The sequence below is a fragment of the Equus caballus genome, chromosome 7 (assembly GCF_041296265.1).
Source record: "Equus caballus isolate H_3958 breed thoroughbred chromosome 7, TB-T2T, whole genome shotgun sequence".
Taxonomy (NCBI): domain Eukaryota; kingdom Metazoa; phylum Chordata; class Mammalia; order Perissodactyla; family Equidae; genus Equus; species Equus caballus.
Window position 1 is genome coordinate 45,420 of NC_091690.1, and position 16,282 is coordinate 61,701.

The 16,282-nt window shown below is 56.9% G+C and overlaps 1 protein-coding gene across 7 annotated transcripts in view; it reads right to left on the reverse strand.

The window, feature by feature from the left end:
• MIER2 (MIER family member 2) overlaps window positions 1–16,282 on the reverse strand; it is a 30,997-nt gene that overhangs the window by 6,481 nt on the left and 8,234 nt on the right. For 6 of the 7 annotated variants that reach the window (XM_005613625.4, XM_023644233.2, XM_070272254.1 and 3 more), the window contains exons 2-8: window positions 15,668–15,758; window positions 14,035–14,177; window positions 10,136–10,261; window positions 9,448–9,571; window positions 8,821–8,912; window positions 8,299–8,368; window positions 537–688 (exon numbers count right to left, since the gene is read on the reverse strand). In XM_005613625.4, the coding sequence (XP_005613682.3) occupies window positions 537–688; window positions 8,299–8,368; window positions 8,821–8,912; window positions 9,448–9,571; window positions 10,136–10,261; window positions 14,035–14,177; window positions 15,668–15,758 (798 nt within the window). The remainder of the gene's footprint in view (window positions 1–536; window positions 689–8,298; window positions 8,369–8,820; window positions 8,913–9,447; window positions 9,572–10,135; window positions 10,262–14,034; window positions 14,178–15,667; window positions 15,759–16,282) is intronic. The other variant, XM_005613626.4, reaches the window with a different exon arrangement.

Consider the following 16,282-nt stretch of genomic DNA (forward strand, 5'->3'; position numbering starts at 1 on the left):
ATCGGGAGTGTCCACACCACCATCAGGGCAGGGATATCAGGGGTGTTTACACCACCATCAGGGCAGGGATATCGGGGGTGTCCACACCACCATCAGGGCAGGGATATCAGGGGTGTTTACACCACCATCAGGGCAGGGATATCGGGGGTGTCCACACCACCATCAGGGTGGGGATATCAGGAGTGTCCACACCATCTAAGCAGGGATATCGAGGTGTTCACACCACCATCAGGGCCAGGATACTGGGGGTGTTTACACGTGATGAGAAGCAGGACCCTATCACCATCATTTCCCCAGTGACAGTGGCTTCCTTCACATGGGCTGCTACACGACCACATTAGCCCCGACTGGGCTGGAGCCTCATGGCAGGTCCCCTGCCCCTCCACCCACTGTGGCCTCTTCACTCTCCACGCCCCTCCTGCCTGACAACCCCCAATCCTGCCCCTGCCTGGTCCCTGGAAGCGTGTGAGGTGTCAACCTCTGCCTCAGAGCAGTACAGTGCCAAGACCCCAGCACCCCCAACAGGGCAGCCCCACCTGCTCGCTGTCTTTCACGGTTTCTCCCTCCGGGAGCTGAGACCCCGCCATCTCGTGCCACCTCCGTTTCACCGCCCGGTACAGGAACTCCTCCACCTCTCTCTCGGGGAGGATATTGGGGTCCCAGAGCAGCTGGTCTTCATTCTCATAGACTGTGCAGAAGAGCAGGGTCACGTCGCAGGCACGCAGGCCCCACCCACACCTCCCGAAGCACAAGTTCCCTCCTGTTTCTTTGAAAGCACCCTCCAGGGCAGGCTGTCCAACACCTCCAGAGGACAGATGCTAATTTGTTGGTCCCGGTTCTTGTGGCCTGGGCCCATCCCCTCTGTGTCCCTCCAGGGCTGGCTCTGGGAACCCAGACGGAGGCCAGGAGGTCACTAGGCCCAGGGTGGTGGGGTAATGTCACAGGCAAGAAGCCAGGGGAAGTCAGTGGGGCACTGACCCGCCAGGGAATCAAGGCAGCCTCCTGGAGGAAGCAGCAAGTAGCCTAGACTTCTGAGCGTGGCCACTGGGGAGAGGGTTGTAGGTAACAAGTTCAGAGAGGTGAACCGGCTTGAGTGAGGCGAGCAATGGAGAGCAGAGGCCTAAGGGAGCAGCACGGGGAGCCCAGACTTGATAACGGCAGTGAGACCAGGTCCCAGGAGTCTGGTTCAGGGAAGAGCTCCTACTGTTGCCATGCCTGCTCCAAGCGCGGCCTCACACAGCCACGTGAGGGTGCTTTGCGGAGGGGAGGCAGGTCCTGCCACCGCAGGGAGTGGGGGCAGATGCAGAAGGGAGGCTGAGAAGTGGACTTTGGCCATGGTCAGCTTTCAGGGGCAGCCTCCAGCGGGGGGAGGGACATGGTGGGGAAGAGGCAGAAGAGAGAGTGCAGGGGCAGGTCTGGGAAGGCCCGAGTGGCAGCACCTCTCACTTACGCAGGAAGAGTCACAGGGACCCAAAACTAAACAAAACAAATGAACAAGAAACCCAGCGTGATGGCCGAAAAGTGAAAAACACACTCAGGAAAATGGCCCCATGTTGCAATCTCTCTCCTATTGGGGAACTGACCGGGAGCCCACAACTCCTGGGATGGCCGTGACCACAGGAGCAGCAGCCTCTCCCAGTGCCCACAGCCCCTGTGGGGCGTGCGGCCAGCTCCCCCATCTCCACAGTCGACGCCAAGTCCCAGACGGGACCGGGGTGGTCAGCCGGAAGGAGAGCAGGCCCCTCTCCGGAGTGAAACGGCACCCCCTGCACCCTCAGCACTGTGTCTACCTGGCCTGGAACACGGGAGGAGGACCACAGAGAGCGGGGCATCAGAGCAGAGACTTGACTTTAAAATAACTATGACTAACGTGTTAGGAAAAGGACAAAACAGACGGAAGGCTGGAGAACTTCAGCCAAGAACTGAAATCCACACAAAAGAATCACAGGGATGTCCTAGGACTGGAGAACACGACACGTGGACTTACGAGCCCCCTAGAGAGCTTTCACTACAGCCTGGACAGAGCGGAAGGGGTGCCGAGTGAAATCAGAGACTTCAACAACCACAAGAGGAAATCACACCGAAGCTTGGGGAGAAGACAGCTGAGGAGACGTTTACGAGTCGAGCCCTGACAGACATTTTGGTATCCTACTTTCATAAGATCAAAATTCTTTGCAAACATAAATTTTAATAGCTAAATAATATTTCCTCAGATGTTAGAATGCATTTACTTGGTCCTTTATTATCGTGGTAATTTTTACTTCTAGCAATTTTAAAATGACTCTGACATACGCAGCATTCTAAAGATGTAATTTCATGAACAATTGATAAAAAGAATTTAGGGGTAAACAATTTTTAATTTTGTCCATGTATAATGCTGAAACCAAGGTGAAACATTTGAACGTGGTAGGTCATGAGAAACTTCACATGTTATACAAGAGTGAAGTAATATTCATAGCGTTAAACTGCCACCCTGATAAAAAATATATCAAATTATTTAAAAAAAAAAAAAAGAGTCGAGTGCCTGAGAAACGTGGACGTGAGTCCCAAAGGAAGCGGGCAGAGAATGAGGCCCAGGCAAGTCCGAAGAAAGAATGGTCAAGAATTCTCCAAAACCAATGAATGACATCAACCCACAGGTCCAGGAAATTCAGGATAAATACAGAGAAAACCACACCTACGCATATCATCATCAAAATGCTACGAGAGAAAAGAAAAGTGTTACAAGCATACAGGGAAAAAGCAAACGGTGATTTCAAAGGAAACCCTAAGACTGACACCTGAATTTTCACAGCAAAAACGGGCGCCAAAGACACCAGAAGGAAACCGTCCAAGTGCTGAAAGAATCTAGAAACCTACACCGTGAAGACACTGTCCGCAACATTAAAGCAAAGTTAAGACTTTCCGGACAAACAAGACCTGCAGGAATTCATCACCGTCAGGCCGGCACGAGGAACATCAAAAAGGAACTCTTCAGGCTCAAGGACGTGATCCCCAATGGAAGCTGGAGGAGCGACCAGCCCGTGAAGGGAGCTGAGGATAAACACAAAGAACGCTCCCTGCCTACCCCACGCGCCGTGCGCTGTGATGTGTGAGGCGCCAGGAGTGACGGGCAGAGGCGGGAGGGGCGAGTTACACGGTTCAGGGTTCTTGAACTGAAGGGGACGCACACTGTGCTTATTGAAAGAAAACCAGCGTAATTGCTAAAAAGTAACATGAAAATTAAAACTTCATTATGAGCTCAAAGAGAAGGAAAAAACACAATAAGACTATTCGATGAATCAAAAAGAAAACAAGCAAAAGCAGAGGAACAGAGAAGAGAGGGAACAGGTGAGAACAGCGAGAAAGCAGACTCGAACCCAGCTGTTTCCACAATCACATGAAAAGCAAGCAGTCCAAGACGTGCGTGGACTAAATGCTCGATCAAAACACAAAAGACTAGGGGCCGGCCTGGTGGTGTAGCAGTGAAGTTCACACACCCTGCTTCGGCAGTCCGGGGTTCGCCAGTTCAGATCCCGAGCACAGGCCCACGCACCGCTTACAAAGCCACACTGTGGCACATGTCCCACATACAACATAGAGGCACAGATGTTCGCTCAGGGCCAGTCTTCCTCAGCAAAAAGAGGAAGATTGCTGACAGACGTTAGATCAGGGCTAATCTTCCTTAGCAAAAAAACAAAGAAGAAGAAGAAGAAGACAAAAAGACTATCTGACTGGATAAAAAATTAGGTGCAAAAGTGTGCCATTTACCGAAAATACACCCAAAACAGAAGAACACGAAAAGGCAGAAAAAATAAACCACGCAAACACTAAACTAGCAACAGCACACAGAGCATTTACCAACACAGACTGCATACGGGCGACAAGCAGGGCTCAACTAAGTTCCACAGATGAAATCAGAGTGTGTTCTGACCACAGTGGAATTCAACAAAACACCAGTAACAGAGGACGACTGGAAAATCCCCAACACCTGGAAATTAAACAGAACGCTTCTGAATCACCACGGGTCAGAGAAGACGTTGCAATGAGCTGGAGAATCACAAATCAAAATGAAATAAAACAGAAGGAAAGAAAGAAAGATAAAGGTGAAAATTAAATAGAAATCAGTCAACAGAGAAAAATCATTCAACCAAAGGTGGCTCCCAGTCAAGGGTAATATCATTAATAAACCCCTAACGGGACAAACCAACGGAAGGAGGGGGAAAAGGCAAACTACCAGCATCGGGACTCGAAGGGGCCACCACGGCGATGCCACGCACAGTTAGAAGGCACGAGGAGCATGTTGTGAACTTCCTGCCAACAAAGTTAACAATTTAGGCAAATGTGATAAACTCCTCAAAAACACCACTTATCAAAACAAACAGAAACTAAATAGAACTGCATATGCCAAACAAACTGAATTAAAAACCTTCCATGAAAACAAAACTAAACCCCAAGTCCAGACAGCTTCACTGAAGAAGCTTCCCAACATCTAAAGAGGAAACAGTAACGATCTTACACACGTTCCTCCAGAAGGCAGAAAAAAGCACTCCCCAACACACTTCACGGGAGCAGCAGAACCCTGATCCCGAGGCCCGAGAAGGACAAAAACGAAGTAAAATGATAGGCGGTGTCTCCACAGACATACACGCCCAAATCCTACACATCAGCGACTCACATGAAGGAAGGAAGACTGCTACGTGTGCATCCTTGCTATTCGCTGTGGCAACGCTCTGTGAAGTCCCTGCGAACCCTCAAGGGTCAAAGGTCAAGGGGCAGGGTCACACTGTCCTGGAGGAAACACAGAAGCAGGTTCCTGAGAGCCTCAGGCCAGAGCACGTGCATCAGCCGACCACACACAGCCTTCCTCACGTGGGTCTCTGTTTACAGACATCTTGTTTCATGCACATCGTTGACTCATGGACAAGAGCTCACAGCCAGCAATACTGTAGCTCACACCAGCTGTACCTCACACCTGCTGTAGCTCACACCTGCTGTACCTCACACCTGCTGTAGCTCACACCTGCTGTACCTCACACCTGCTGTACCTCACACCTGCTGTAGCTCACACCTGCTGTACCTCACACCTGCTGTAGCTCACACCTGCTGTACCTCACTCACACCTGCTGTAGCTCACACCTGCTGTAGCACACACCTGCTGTAGCTCACACCTACTGTAACTCACATCAGCTATAACTCACACCTGATGGAGCACATCTCACACACCATCTCCTCCAAAGGCACACGGCAGCCTTCTCACACTCAGGAACACGGACAGCACCTCAGCAGTACACCTGGGGGCCATTTTAAAGAGGAAGATCAGCCACAAACAATACAAAAATGTGAAAAAAGGCATGAAATATTAAAAAAAAACACACGTTTACAGCCTGAGAGCTGAAAAGGCAGAGCGTCTACTTGTTTGACCCCAGCTGGGAACGTGCGCAGTGGGCGACTCAGCCTCGTCACTGCTCTGCACACGTGCGTGTCCGCCAACGACCGTGAGAGTGCCACAGGTTCTCACTGTGGAGCTACAAATCCACAGAACCCACAAACGGTGAGGGCTGGCTGCACTCCCACGGCACAGAGCGTATTTCATGACCTGGTGGCGTCCATTCCAGAAAGCAAGGCTGGTTTTAATGCCTAAAACCCATCAATATAATGAGCTATATTAGCAGACTGAAAGAAAAAATAACCATCTCAATAGACGCAGAAAAAGTATTTGACAAAATTCAACACTCATTCATGGCAAAAACTGTCAGCCACTAAGCACAGAGGGAACCTCCTCATCTGATAAAGGCCATCCACAAAACTCTTACAACCCGTTCACAATGGGGAAGAACTGAACGTTCTCCCCGAGTTTTGGAACAAGACAAAGACGCCCTTGATCACCACTTCTTGCACTTCTGTACTGCGGGTCTAGCCAGGACAACAGGGCAGGAGAAAGGAAGGAAGGACACAAAGATTACAAAGAAAGTAAAGCTATCCTTCACAAATGACACGACTGCGTACATAAAAATACAAAAGAACTCACAAATATTAAAACCAATAATTGAATTTACCAAAGTCACTGTGTACGAAATCAATTAAAATAATAAATGACATTTCTACCAGCAAGAATCGAGTAAAAAATGAAATTTTAAAACATATTTTTCATAACAGCACCAACAGGTGTACTCCAGCACACATGAGGCTGCCACACTGGAAACCCTACGAGGCAGCTCCACTGGAAGACGGAAGCATCTATACAATCCACACAAGTCAACACGCCAATCCACAGACTGGAAGTGTCCACACCGTTAACATACCGATTCTCCCCAAATCAATCCAAAGATTCGATGCAACTCTAATCAAAACCCTGCAGGCACTTCCAAGGCAACCGACAAGCGAACTTCAACACTTCTACGGACACACAGGACAGGAACCAAGTTGGAGCACTTGCACCATCTCGGACGTACCGCACAGCTGCAACTATAAGGCAGTGTGACAATGACCAGAGCTGACAGAGGCTCAGGCAGCCGCAGGTGTTCCCGACACACGATTTCTGACAAAGCACCACCATGAATCAGTGGGGAGAATGGGCTTCTCCACACACAGCGCTGAGGCACCGGCAGTCCACATGGGGAAAGACACGAACCCTGACGCATACCTCCAACCACACAATAAAATCAACTCAGGTCAGAGCAGAGCATCAGGGCAGCAAGGACACAAGGGACAGTGTCTCTGAGACCTGCAAGAAGTCCTCAACGAGCAGCGGGAATGAAGACTGACAAGCTGGACTCGATGACGTCAGACACACAGATGGGGAGCGAGCATCGGCCGCGCACGGAGCCCACAAAGGACCCGGACCAGACACAGAAAGGACTCCCACAGGTCAGCAGGAGAGACACACTGGGACAACAAGGAGATGCCTGGGCAGGCACGTCACCAGACCCGTCCAGCAGCCAGTCAACACATGACTATCACAGAAATGCCAAGTTGAGCCACAACAGACACCACTCCACACCCACTAAGGGCTAAAGTCACCAGGACAGACGCATCACACGCTGAGGAGGATGAAGAGCAGCCAGAGCTCCCACACTCCACTGGTGGGATCACCCAGCAGCGTCTACGGACCTGCACAGGCCTGACCCCCACTCCCAGCCGTCCCTCCAGGAACCAGTGCGTGTGTCCACTGAGACAGACAAGGACGTTCACAACCACGACTGCAAGCCACCGTCCCATCGACTCAGCAGAAGGGACGAGCCAACGTGGCACATCTACACGAGGGAACAGGACACAACGACACACAGGACACACTGCCACGTGACACACCTCATCTCTCAGGAGGGGCACGGAGACCAGCTCCCCTCCCCACGGCATCACGGACCGCACAGGCGTGGGCCCCTGAGGCTGCAGCCCAGGCGTGTGCACCGGCGCCTCTGACTCGGGGAGGGCCCTGTGTGTCGTCACACTCAGAGATTCATGTCCCCTGTCCTGTGACCCAGCTTAGCTGAACTTCTTGCCTCCCATCCTTTCCCCAAACTGCCTACAACCGAGCAAGCACATCCCCCAGCCCACGTCCATCTCTGGCCCCAGGGGGCCTGACTCTCTCTGAGGGTCCCTGACTCCCTTGTCCCATCCCACCCCTGATCCAGCTGCTGAACCATCCTGGAAAACCCCCTGAGCCAGGAGTGCCAGCCCAGGACCTGCAGGGGCTCTGAGGCAGGTGACCTCACATCCCATTCTCTTCACCTGTAAATGGAGGCAACAACTCCCATCTCAAAGAACAGAGGCCCGCTATGCATTCTGGCGGGACTGACAGACAGACATCGAGTCCAGGACGGAGTGCCCTAAAGAACAGAGCAGGGCAGAGGACACAGGTCTCCGGAGGACGTCTGGGACCAGCCCTGAACCAGATAAAGGAGCGACCGGTGGGCCAAGTGGGGAAGAGCGAGCACCCCAGAGAGAAGGCAGCAGCCCTGGGAGGGACGGAGGGAGGGAGCCGGAGAGGGGCGCCAGAGCCAAGGAGAGGGGAGGAGTGACAGCTGCACAGGGTGGCGGGAGCAGACCACCGAGCTGAGGGACAGTGAGCAGGGAGGGGCACCACTGGGTCCACAGGCAAGAAGGGCACGAGTTTCCCCACTTCCTCCCACACCAGCCTCGGCCCACTGGGTGCCCTGCGAGCTCAGGGAAGCACAGGCGGGCACCTGACCTGGGCTGGGCCCTTGGGATCCCCTCCGAGGATCTAGAAACTGGCTCTGGCTGGACGTGCAGCAAGGCCCTTCCCACGGGAGTGGGGTTTTCATCTCTCCTGCTCCCCATCCCCCGGGCCCCACTCACTCTTCTCTCCGTGGCGGTTCAAGTGCAGGCTGCTGAGGTCGGCTTGGAACTGAGGCCCAACCATGATCTCCTGCAAAGGCACAGGCCAGGAGTCAGTGTCGACCGGGGCCCAGCTGCAAGCGCTGAGAGGCCGCCGGCCGCTGTCTGAGCACAGTGTGGGGGCAGCCTGTGAACTCCATCCACAGAGAGAGCCCAGTGGTCTTAAGGACGGGGGGGTCAGAGGCCTTGGTGTGTGTGGGCCTGTGAGTGACTGTATCTCCATCCATGTGTCCATCTGTCTGGTACAGCCAGTCACGTGGCGGGGGGGGTGGGGCCTGAGGACCCAGGTGTCCTGGCACCTGGCCCAGAGCCCCCAGGATGGCGCCTGGGGACACATGACCGGGCCAGCAACAGCGCGGACTACAGGGGCCAATACCGAGGTCGAGCCCAAGCCCAGCCCACCTCTCGAGAGCAGTGCACTCACCCAGCCACAGGATGGGGCGGAGGCCCACGTTGAGGGCACTGGGGGTCAGAGCCACGCACCTTCTTACATTTGTTGGCAGGAAGAGGGTCCTCCTCGGCGTCGGACGAGGTGGAGGAGCCAGGCTCTTTGTCTGCAGCAGCCAGGAAGCCAGCTTTGGGGAAGACGGAGCAGGTGAGGCCTGTCTGGGCACCAGGAGGCCCTCCAGGCCAGTGGACCCCCTGGGTCTCCAGCCCACTCTCCACCCACCTGACCCCAACGCTATACCCTTCCTGAGAAGTGGCATGACCCAAGCCCTGGCCAGACGACGGGTGCAAGATGGACACAGGAGCAGGGACTCAGAGGTCTCCTTCTGCCTCAGTCACTAAACCGCTGGCCCGAGCCTCCAGGCCCTCCCGCTGCCAGGCCGCAGAGGCCGCAGAGCCGAGGAGGATGGTCTCAGGACGCTGCCCCGGGTCTGACCGACTTTCAGCTACAGGAACCAACACATTCCCCCCTCGGGCAAACCAAAGCCCCCCAGTCTCAGATCACAGGCAGGGCAGGGGAGACGGGAACCCCAACAGAGCTCAGATGGAGCAAGGCACGCCCAGGGGCACCCGACACCCGTGCAGGAGTCCTCCCCCAGCCGCGGTGGGCACCACTAGAGGCCTGCTGGGCGGCCCAAGCGAAGGAGCACACAGGACACCTACACCCACTCTGGTCAGGGAAAAGGTCGGAGGCATCGTGGGAGGTCACTGATGGAGTGAGGTCATCAGCTGAAGACTGCGTCTCTTCCTCTTCTTCCCCTGAAAGCAAATCCTTCGCTATCTGTTCCTTTTAACAAGAAAAGAAAAGACACGTTTAGAGCACACAATAACCATCACGGTGACGGCACAGACGCTCAGGGCCTCCCTCAGAGTGCTGAGGGCTCGGGCAGGGCTGTCCTACCCACTCTAGGGATGCAGAGACCAGGCCGCACATTGACCATGGCCACCTCAGTCCACACCACTGCGCTCCACGGAGGGACAGCGCCTGTGCCAGGACAGGTGGAGCCCCCGTGGCTGCCTCCTCTGCCGGGTGCGCAGTGTGCAGCTTTGGCGCAAGGCCCCCTCCCAACAGCGACCAGGACCGGAGGGCCGACAGGGAACCGGCTCACAGGTCCGTCTCCTCGCCAGCAGTGTTGCCCTGGGCAGCTCTCCACTCTGCCCCAGCTCCGGTCGGGGGTCAGGGTCTCAGTCCCACCCTCCCCGGGTGGGTGGCCAGGGCCTGCCGCACCGCCTGTGACTCCAGGAGTGGGAACAGGCGCTACGAGGCAGCCGCGGCCTCACACCACAGACGGCACTCCCACCAGTCCTGTCCTCCAGGATCCCCTCGCCGGTCTCGGGAGGGACCCCTCACCTTGTCCAGGGTCATGTCCGGGAGGTGGGCTGTGGCGTCGCTGCCCTCGCTCTCCTGCTCCGAGATGGGGTCTGACGCCTCGTAACCATAGAGGGCGAGCAGCTCGTCCAGCGGCATGTCACTGCTCTGCGGGGACAGGGCTCCGTGAGGGGTCTGTTCTTGGGGGACAGGGCTCCGTGAGGGGGCTGTTCTTGGGGGACAGAGCTCCATGAGGGGTGCTGGTCTGGGGACAGGGCTCCGTGAGGGGTCTGTTCTTGGGGGACAGGGCTCCGTGAGGGGTGCTGGTCTGGGGACAGGGCTCCGTGAGGGGTCTGTTCTTGGGGGACAGGGCTCCATGAGGGGGCTGTTCTTGGGGGACAGGGCTCTGTGAGGGGTGCTGGTCTGGGGACAGGGCTCCGTGAGGGGGCTGTTCTTGGGGGACAGGGCTCCGTGAGGGGTCTGTTCTTGGGGGACAGGGCTCCGTGAGGGGGCTGTTCTTGGGGGACAGGGCTCCGTGAGGGGTGCTGGTCTGGGGACAGGGCTCCGTGAGGGGGCTGTTCTTGGGGGACAGGGCTCCATGAGGGGTCTGTTCTTGGGGGACAGGGCTCCGTGAGGGGTGCTGGTCTGGGGACAGGGCTCCGTGAGGGGTCTGTTCTTGGGGGACAGGGCTCCATGAGGGGGCTGTTCTTGGGGGACAGGGCTCTGTGAGGGGTGCTGGTCTGGGGACAGGGCTCCGTGAGGGGTGCTGGTCTGGGGACAGGGCTCCGTGAGGGGTCTGTTCTTGGGGGACAGGGCTCCGTGAGGGGTCTGTTCTTGGGGGACAGGGCTCCGTGAGGGGTGCTGGTCTGGGGACAGGGCTCCGTGAGGGGGCTGTTCTTGGGGGACAGGGCTCCGTGAGGGGGCTGTTCTTGGGGGACAGGGCTCCGTGAGGGGTGCTGGTCTGGGGACAGAGCTCCGTGAGGGGGCTGTTCTTGGGGGACAGGGCTCCGTGAGGGGGCTGTTCTTGGGGGACAGGGCTCCGTGAGGGGGCTGTTCTTGGGGGACAGGGCTCTGTGAGGGGTCTGTTCTTGGGGGACAGAGCTCCATGAGGGGTGCTGGTCTGGGGACAGGGCTCCGTGAGGAGGGCTGCCGGGTGCTCTCACTCCTCCTCCTTCCTGAACCCATCAGCTACCACCACCAGTGCCTTCATCATGCTCCAGCCACTCTCGCCAGCAGACCTCGGGCCCAGTCCTCCCTCCAGGGACCCCTCAGAAGCCTCAACGAGGCACACAGGAGACCCCTGAGCCCAGAGAGGTCAGTCACTGGCTCAAGGTCCTCAGCCCTTGAAGGGTGGAGCCTGGACCAGCCTCCCAGCCGACACCACACAGTCCAGCAATGCTTCCCTGCCCAGCCTGTGCTGAGTTCACTCCAGGACGGATGCCTGGTATCTGGACATCTACCACCACAACTCGCAACATCACAAATCAGAAGGAAAAATGTGACCAAAATGATAAAGGCAGAAAAGGGATCCAATCACATCCTGCAAGCACCTCTGGTTTCAAAGAGCCTTCAAGAGACGCCATTTCATCCCGCGATGGAGACACTGCCGGCCCTCACTGGTGAGCGAGCCTGTCACCGTCAGGGGCACCGCGGCCTCTACCCCAGGGCCACCAGCCACGCTCCAGCCTGACCCCGTGGTCACTGTCCACTTCCAGCTCCCTGGCATTCCCTCCCATTCCTCTGATGCCAGCACCTGCCGCCCCCACTCCTGCCTGCTCTCTCCTGGGGGCTTCAAGGCCATGCGCAGACCACCAGTCCATTCACCGGCCTCCACTCAGGCAGCATCCCTACCCCTCCCTCCACACCAAGCTCCCTGCTCACAGGACCCCGATGGAGCATGCTCAGCACCCCTACACGCTCTCCAATATGCATCCGCTGGACGCTAACAGTGACCCAAAGACCCCCTGGGTGCCCGGGAGAGCTCAGGGCACTCGCGGCGGGGCAACTTTCATAGTGACGCCACGCTACTTCTGTCTCCCGCCGCACTGGCGCCTGCGCTGACAGGACAGAACCGAGGGCCAGTCGAAGCAGAAGCGCCGCGTGCGCGTCCTCAGGCTGCTCCTCGCCACAGCAACTCGCGGTTTCACAGGCGTCAATTCACTCGAGAACGTGCTGCATGAACTGATATATGCTGCTGCATCTCCCCGAGCAGACGCCGCTTCAGCTTTCTGCGTGAGGCAGCAGGAAGCACCCACGGCGAGGCGCTGGTCCAGGAGGCGCCGTGCGCCAAGCGGAGCCGCGAGGGGAGCGCGGCCACAGCCTCATCTGCAGAGCGGCCACAGACACCCAGTCACTCGGCCAGGCACCAAGCGACGGGCCTCGGACGTGGACCACGTGGGCAGTTACTTCAAAAGAAACAACTAACTGGGCTTGCGTCCAGAGCACAGCTCCAGCTTTGGGGCAAAAAATTTAATTTTGTAAAACCTGGAGCTGACAGCATGAAACTGATAAACTCCCAACACCCTCTGGAGGCAACAAGACGGCGAGCGCTTCTGCCTTCGCCTCGGACGTCACATGCCTCCTCCTTCTTACCCGGTTTCAAAAGTTAGACCTGAAGAAAAACAACAGCTAATGCTCTCTTTGGTTACTTTTGAGAAGTTGTAAATTCAAGCTGAACTTCTTTAAATTTTTTTTCCTTTTTGAAGACGAGAGTTTTTGGTTATGAGACCAAATCGGCACTAAGCGAAATAAACGGGCTGTGATTACTCCTTAAAAAAACTCTGATACTCCGAAGACGTCTGCTGAGACCCATGTTGACGCTGGGAAGGACTGAACATCTGTGACCCCCGGAAGTCCACTGTGGAAGGACTGTACTTGGAGACGAGGCCTTTGTGGAAACAGCCAAAGTTAACCGGGGCCTGAGGACGGGGCCGTGGTCCCACAGGATCAGCGTCCTGACAAGAAGGGACACCAGAGAGCTCACTCACTCCTCCACGTGAGGACATGGCGAGGAGACGCCGCCGTAAGCCCGGAAGGCGGCCCTCACCAGAACATCCCTGTGGACCCTGATCTGCGACTTCCAGCCCCAGAACTGGGAGAAAATACATTTCTGTTGTTCGTGGTCTCAGTAAACGTGTCTTTCAGATGTTATACTGTGACCTCCATCGACACTGGAAGGCCCCCGGCTGAGGGAGCCAGCTCTGCACACATCTCACGGGTGCGGAAGGGGACCGCACTCCCAGCTCAGGACCAGCGGATGCGAACAAGCCAGAAAGCATAGACAGCTTACTGGACACGGCCGCAGAAGCCGCCCTGCACCGACCCTCCACAAACACCCACCTGCCGAGTGGCAGTGCAGCATCAAAGAACAGCCACAACTCTCTGCAGGCGGCTAAGCCCTTCCTTCTCCAAGAACAGCCCCGTGAGGCGGGACTTGTGCTTCAACCACAAGAACCCCGCAACACACTGACAGCTGCCTCCAAGGACGGCAGCGGGGCTCTCGAATCCGCTTCTGCATTCAGACGTTTACAAAACATAAAACGATTCCACTCGTCCTTCTTTTTTTGGAAAAGTTATTTTTTCATTTTCATATAAATATCTTATTTCTATTCACAATGGGTTCACTATATAACCTACGTAAACAAAGCTTCTTGAGACCTTCAACAATCTTCAAGAGCATGAAGAGGGTGCTGAGGCCGCAAAGCTTGAGACCAGTGGTTTAACATCTAGCCCCAACTGGTCTGGAGCCCCCACGCCCTGAGAAGGCCCAGGACCAGGTCTGGCCCGTCACCCGTGGCCTCAGCTCCAAGCACAGTGCTGGGCTCTGCGACACGTGCAGGCAGCACCTGTCACTGTGGAATCTGACTCGCCCAGAGACAAATCTGGCCAAATGAAGAAACCATGAACTTGCCAGGATGGCTCCGCCCACCAGGGTTAGATACCTGGGAGATGAAGTCCTTCTCCAGCTCCTCCTCCGGCTTCTCTGGGTCGCTCGCGGCCTCTGTGCACTCCTCCTGGAGGCCGTAGTTCTGGGACAGGATCTCTGCGAGGCTGAACTGATGGTCTGCAGAGCCCATGGACACCACTGCGGAGGAGACCCCAGCCTGTGTGAGCACCTTAGCTGCAGCCCAAACACCGTGCGGAGACTGAGGACGGCTGGGGCAGAGGAAGCCATGGTGGGCCAGCTGTCACCAGGGACGAAGCCCCCAGTGTGTGGCCAAGTGTGCACAGGTGTACATGCATACATGTGCGAGAGGCTGTACAGGCATACATGTGTGTGGCTGTGTGTGCCTGCATGCCTGTGCGTGTGTGTACACATGTGTATTATGCACATGTGTGCGGCCATGCAAGCACATGAGGCTGTTTGTACACTTGTATATGGGACTGTCTGGCTGTGTGCATGTGTGAGGCCGTGTGTGCATGCACGTGTGTGCGTGTGAGGCTTGTGTGTGTGCACGAGACCATGTGCGCACAAGCATGCAGTGGTCCGTGCATGAAGAGTGGCCAGCATGCTCCATCCACCACACGGGCACTCCTGGCAGTGACTGACGGAAGAGCACACCTGGCTGAGGCACACGGGTGCTGGGAAGGGTTGGGGATGTGTCTGCTGGGATGCTTGGGATCCCTGCCCACAGACGCCTGCAGGGTTTTGGGAGACAGCGAGTGGACTACAGAGGTGAGCACCAGTCCAGCGGGGTGGAAAGAGCACGAGGCCCGAGACAGCCGGCTCCACGCCTGGCCCCTGGTGCCTGCAGGGCTGGGCGAGGCAGTGGGTGCTGCACACCCCTGAGAGTCCCTGCAGGGACAGGCACAGCACAAGGGACGCCAACAGGCGGCATGCAGTCAGCCTGACTAGTGTCAGCCCCTCCTCAGCCCCGGGCACAGCCCAGTGGGCAGGAGATGCTGCTAGATTTGGGGTTCTCCCAACAGAACCAGGATATGTTCACGACTCTCTCAAGCGGTCTTCAGTAACTCGAATTTTAAAAGAAACAACAAAAAAGGAAACCATCGGGGCTCAAACCACCCCAGGCGAGAGCCATGAAGGCCAAGGCTGGACCTCCCGTGGGTCTAAGGCACAGGGCAGGGGAGGGGCAGCTGCAGGCAGCCAGCCCAGGAACGGCAGGGCAGCCAAGGATGGGGCCCACTGAGACCCAGGCCACCTCCCTCAGAGCCACCCCAGCCCTCAGTCTCAGTGCAGGTGCCTACCAGGCCTGCTGGAGAACAGGGAGACAAGTCCCAGCCACTGCGCTCACACACCCTGGCCCTGGACTCTGCCCGCACGCTCGGTCCCTGGACTTTGCCCAAACACCCCAGCCCTAGACTCTGCCTGGACTCTGCCCGCACGCCCCGGCCCTGCGCACACCCCGGCCCTGGACTCTGCCCACACACCCCGGCCCTAGACTCTGCCTGGACTCTGCCCGCACGCCCTGGCCCTGGGCTCTGCCTGCATGCCGTCCCTGGATTCTGGGGGCCAGTGCGCCATCTCTGGTGCCACCAGGCCAAGTGAGATTCTGTCTCTTACAACCGCAGCAGCCTGCGGGCCTGGGCAGGAGGAAGCAGGTCTGAGAAAGGTACCTGCTGTTGTCTGCAAGCCCGGCTCCCCAGGACACAGGCTGTGAGCGAGGCAGGAGGCCACACGAGGGCTCTGCCTCTCCAGCGAGGAGGCCTGTGGAGGAACAGAGGAGAGAGCTCAGAACCCGCTGTGGACACCACAGCAGGGCGCCTACCACCAAGCACGGGTCATAGCCTGGCTCCAGAGTGACCTCAGGAAATGGGGTATCATGAGCTGCCCCCAAGGGCTATAGAGGGGTCATCGAGTGTGACCAGCATGCGGTCACTGAGCAACTCCTCTTCTGCTCCTAAATCTAAGCATTCTGGAGCAAATGCGTGGAGAGAAGGCACCCTGGGGGAACGCGGACTGAGGGTGCAGCGACGTGGCTCACGCGCAGCTCTGGAACCGCGTGCCCTCATCTCCAGGTGGGGGACCCAGGGGGACTGTGACGAGCTGGCACAGCCGGCGACCAGCCGCGGTTCTCGCTGGCCCGGGACAGAGGGCCCCAGGCCCACACACAGCTCTCCGGCACACGCCCAACCAGCATTCACCGACAGCCATGCCTGACACCACAGCCACTTAACAGGGTCCCGGCCTCTAGGAACTTAGTCTTCAAAAGGCAAACAGATCCTGGAGGA